This window comes from Bremia lactucae, linkage group LG19, assembly GCF_004359215.1.
Source record: "Bremia lactucae strain SF5 linkage group LG19, whole genome shotgun sequence".
Taxonomy (NCBI): domain Eukaryota; phylum Oomycota; class Peronosporomycetes; order Peronosporales; family Peronosporaceae; genus Bremia; species Bremia lactucae.
In genome coordinates this window covers 183,611-186,410 of record NC_090628.1, presented here as the reverse complement: position 1 = coordinate 186,410, position 2,800 = coordinate 183,611, and the positions used below count along the sequence as shown (strand labels likewise).

Sequence of the window (2,800 nt, the reverse complement as noted above, 5' to 3'; positions counted from 1 at the left end):
ATAGCTATAAATTGTTTTTTTTGTTTATTCATACGTAACATGTTTTCATAAGAAAATAATATGAATAAATTAAAAGCTATAACAAAATTTGATCTCATAAAATTGTAAATAATTCTAATTTACATAAGAATTTTTAAAAATTATGATTAATTTCTTCGATTCACCAGTAATGGAAGGTATCATTAATTTTCATAAACCAATATTTGAAAAAAATGCGCGAGCACAGTTTAATTGTAGAATAAATTTCAAATATAGCTGTAGTTAAAGCCATAGTTAAAAAAGTATAAAAAAAGTGTTTCAGATGAGTTTGAAAAAGGTATTGTTGATAAAAAAAATAGGAACCAAACATCGCAATAACTCCGCCTATTTTATCAGTAATGCGCCTAGGTTAGAAAGTTTCTTTACCTTTTTCGTTAAGTTGGTTATTATATTTTGCTTTTTAGATTCTTACAAATTAAATGTTTGCCCAATATTATATTTATTAAAACTTGTAAATTAAGTCCAAAATGCTGTATTGGGTAAATAAAAATGATAGTTTAAAACACCAACGTTTAAAATATCCTTTATGTAAGGTAATAAAAATAGTAAAATACTTTCTTTTAAAAATATTTCACACCCTTTTCATTTAAATTTAAAATTGATAAATGATACGTAGAAAAAAAATATAAAAATTTGACTATTTGAATGGTTTTATGTTGAGGACCAACATTAATTGAAATTTTTTAGCGTCATCACGGATGACGCTAGGCGTCTTCCCTCCTAATGTGAATGCACCCATGTGCATCACATACACAAGGGTTGGTCACAAGTGTGCACCACACCCGAGTGCTGGGTCTAATTGCTATTATTTAAGAATTGTAATGGGGCACACATCGGTTGGAGAACCGTTGTTGTGGTACATTTACTCTATGGGTAAAATACCCTTTTATCTAATTTAAAAATAGTTAGTTACTTAAATCCCATATATTATGGGTAATAAATGTAAGTAGAAAAAAAATAAAAAAAATTAACTATTTGAATGGTTTAATGTTGAGGACCAACATTTATCAATTTTTTTTTTTTAATGGCATTATTTTATTTTATTTTTATAAAGTAGTGACGAATGTAGACAGTAATGCATTACTATCCAGGTATGTCGGCCCGTTTCGTGTATTACATCGCCAAGGCAATGCATACACGATTCAGCTGCCTCGTTGTATGCGTACGCAACATACGTTTTATGTACCTACTACGCAGCAGACGATAATGCGTCTGCTAAACATTTACATTACCAGCAACTGCACTGATCCGTGCAGCTGCCAGCTTTGCGGTATCACGGCCCACGCGCACAGACATATTCGTCGCCATCTTGAATTTTATTTTGCAATTTCAATTAATGAGAATTAAATCGGTATGTTGGTTTAAATAAATAATGCCAAAATTACAGGGAAAGACACAATATATTTCCTGTCACCCTACTTCAGTCACTATAGTGACTGTTGGTTAAGGGGGGGGGGTGATGTGACGTGGTGTCCCGTCACATAAGCATTGTTTCTAATAAGGGGAATAAGAATTATTATTTCGTAGAAGAGGAAATAAATAAAGAATTATATAATTATTATCTTTATTAATTTTGACTTAAATAATTCCAATATTTTCAAAATGGATACTATTGATGCCACAAGACATTAGCTCTATTGATTGGTTGATTTAAGTTGAAATCAACCCCGCCAATCGTTATAAGACATGATTGTGCGGTGCGCAAGAAGGCGCTATACTTCGTTAGATATCAATATAGTAACTTAAGTAGTAGATAGTAGGTCGTTACCTAGGAAACTTAATATATTAATACACTTTTACTTTTGCTCTTATTATAATCCTGGAATTACCTTTGGCAGCCAAATACCCTTAGCACCTAACCTTCCCTGTAACCAGTGTAATGTCAACTAGTACTTACCAGTTTTAGTGAAAGGTGCCCCGCTACAGTACCCAAATATGCTTTTTGAGACATTTGCTTCGTCATTTCTCGAAGAAGCTGCCGAAATCATAAAACCTCTTGAGTTGCCAGAGCCATATAATTGGCTTCCGCAATTCAGTTTCTTGCATAATTACGTTGAGTATAACCGGCTACCGGCCAGTAGTAATAACACCCACGAAATAGAGACCGCTCTGTAATTTCGCTTTCCCATACGCCACCATAGGGTTTAGTTTTATTGGCTTTCAATATTGCGTTCGAACGTAATTTCAACTGAACTTAATCCACGAATATGTTGCCTATTATATACGAAAAAAGACACGGATCGAAACAAACAGCGTTAATCTCAACTTTACAAGCACGGATCGAATAGTCTTGAGCTATAAGGCAGCCGCTTACTTCAACCAAAGGGCGAATCTAGGCTAAAGAAGCTCCACGTGTGATGTCGAAACATTAGTAAACAAAGGTAATTTAAATGAAGTATCATGTGTCTAGAAACTGTAAGAACTTAAGAAATATAATAAAATCGCTCATTTCTTTCAATTACAAACAAAACGATACACGAGATATTCGTACCAGTATCAGTGAAGTATCTTATAAACCTGCTCCGTATATTTAGATATTAAAGCGAGTAAATTTTCAATTTTCGATTTCTTACAAATTCGTCGACAAATTAGGCGAAATTGAAGCAGTAAGTCCGTTTTAGCGATAATCCTTGCTGATGACGTTTTTCTTTAAAGTCGATTAAATAATAAAAAGGGATCAATCATTACCAACAATTAAATCACAATTTTGAAGCAAACAATTTTCCTTCTGATAAATAAAAGGGAAACAGTTTGGTCCAAC

At 32.8% G+C, this 2,800-nt stretch overlaps 1 protein-coding gene across 1 annotated transcript in view; it reads left to right on the top strand.

The window, feature by feature from the left end:
* Positions 1–2,439: 2,439 nt before the first annotated feature.
* Positions 2,440–2,800, top strand: part of CCR75_009101 (uncharacterized protein) — a gene marked incomplete at both ends in the record, with an annotated part of 3,776 nt that continues 3,415 nt past the window's right edge. Inside the window, 2 exons of the mRNA XM_067967146.1 lie at positions 2,440–2,454; positions 2,574–2,645. Coding sequence (XP_067815913.1) covers positions 2,440–2,454; positions 2,574–2,645 — 87 coding nt within the window. The remainder of the gene's footprint in view (positions 2,455–2,573; positions 2,646–2,800) is intronic.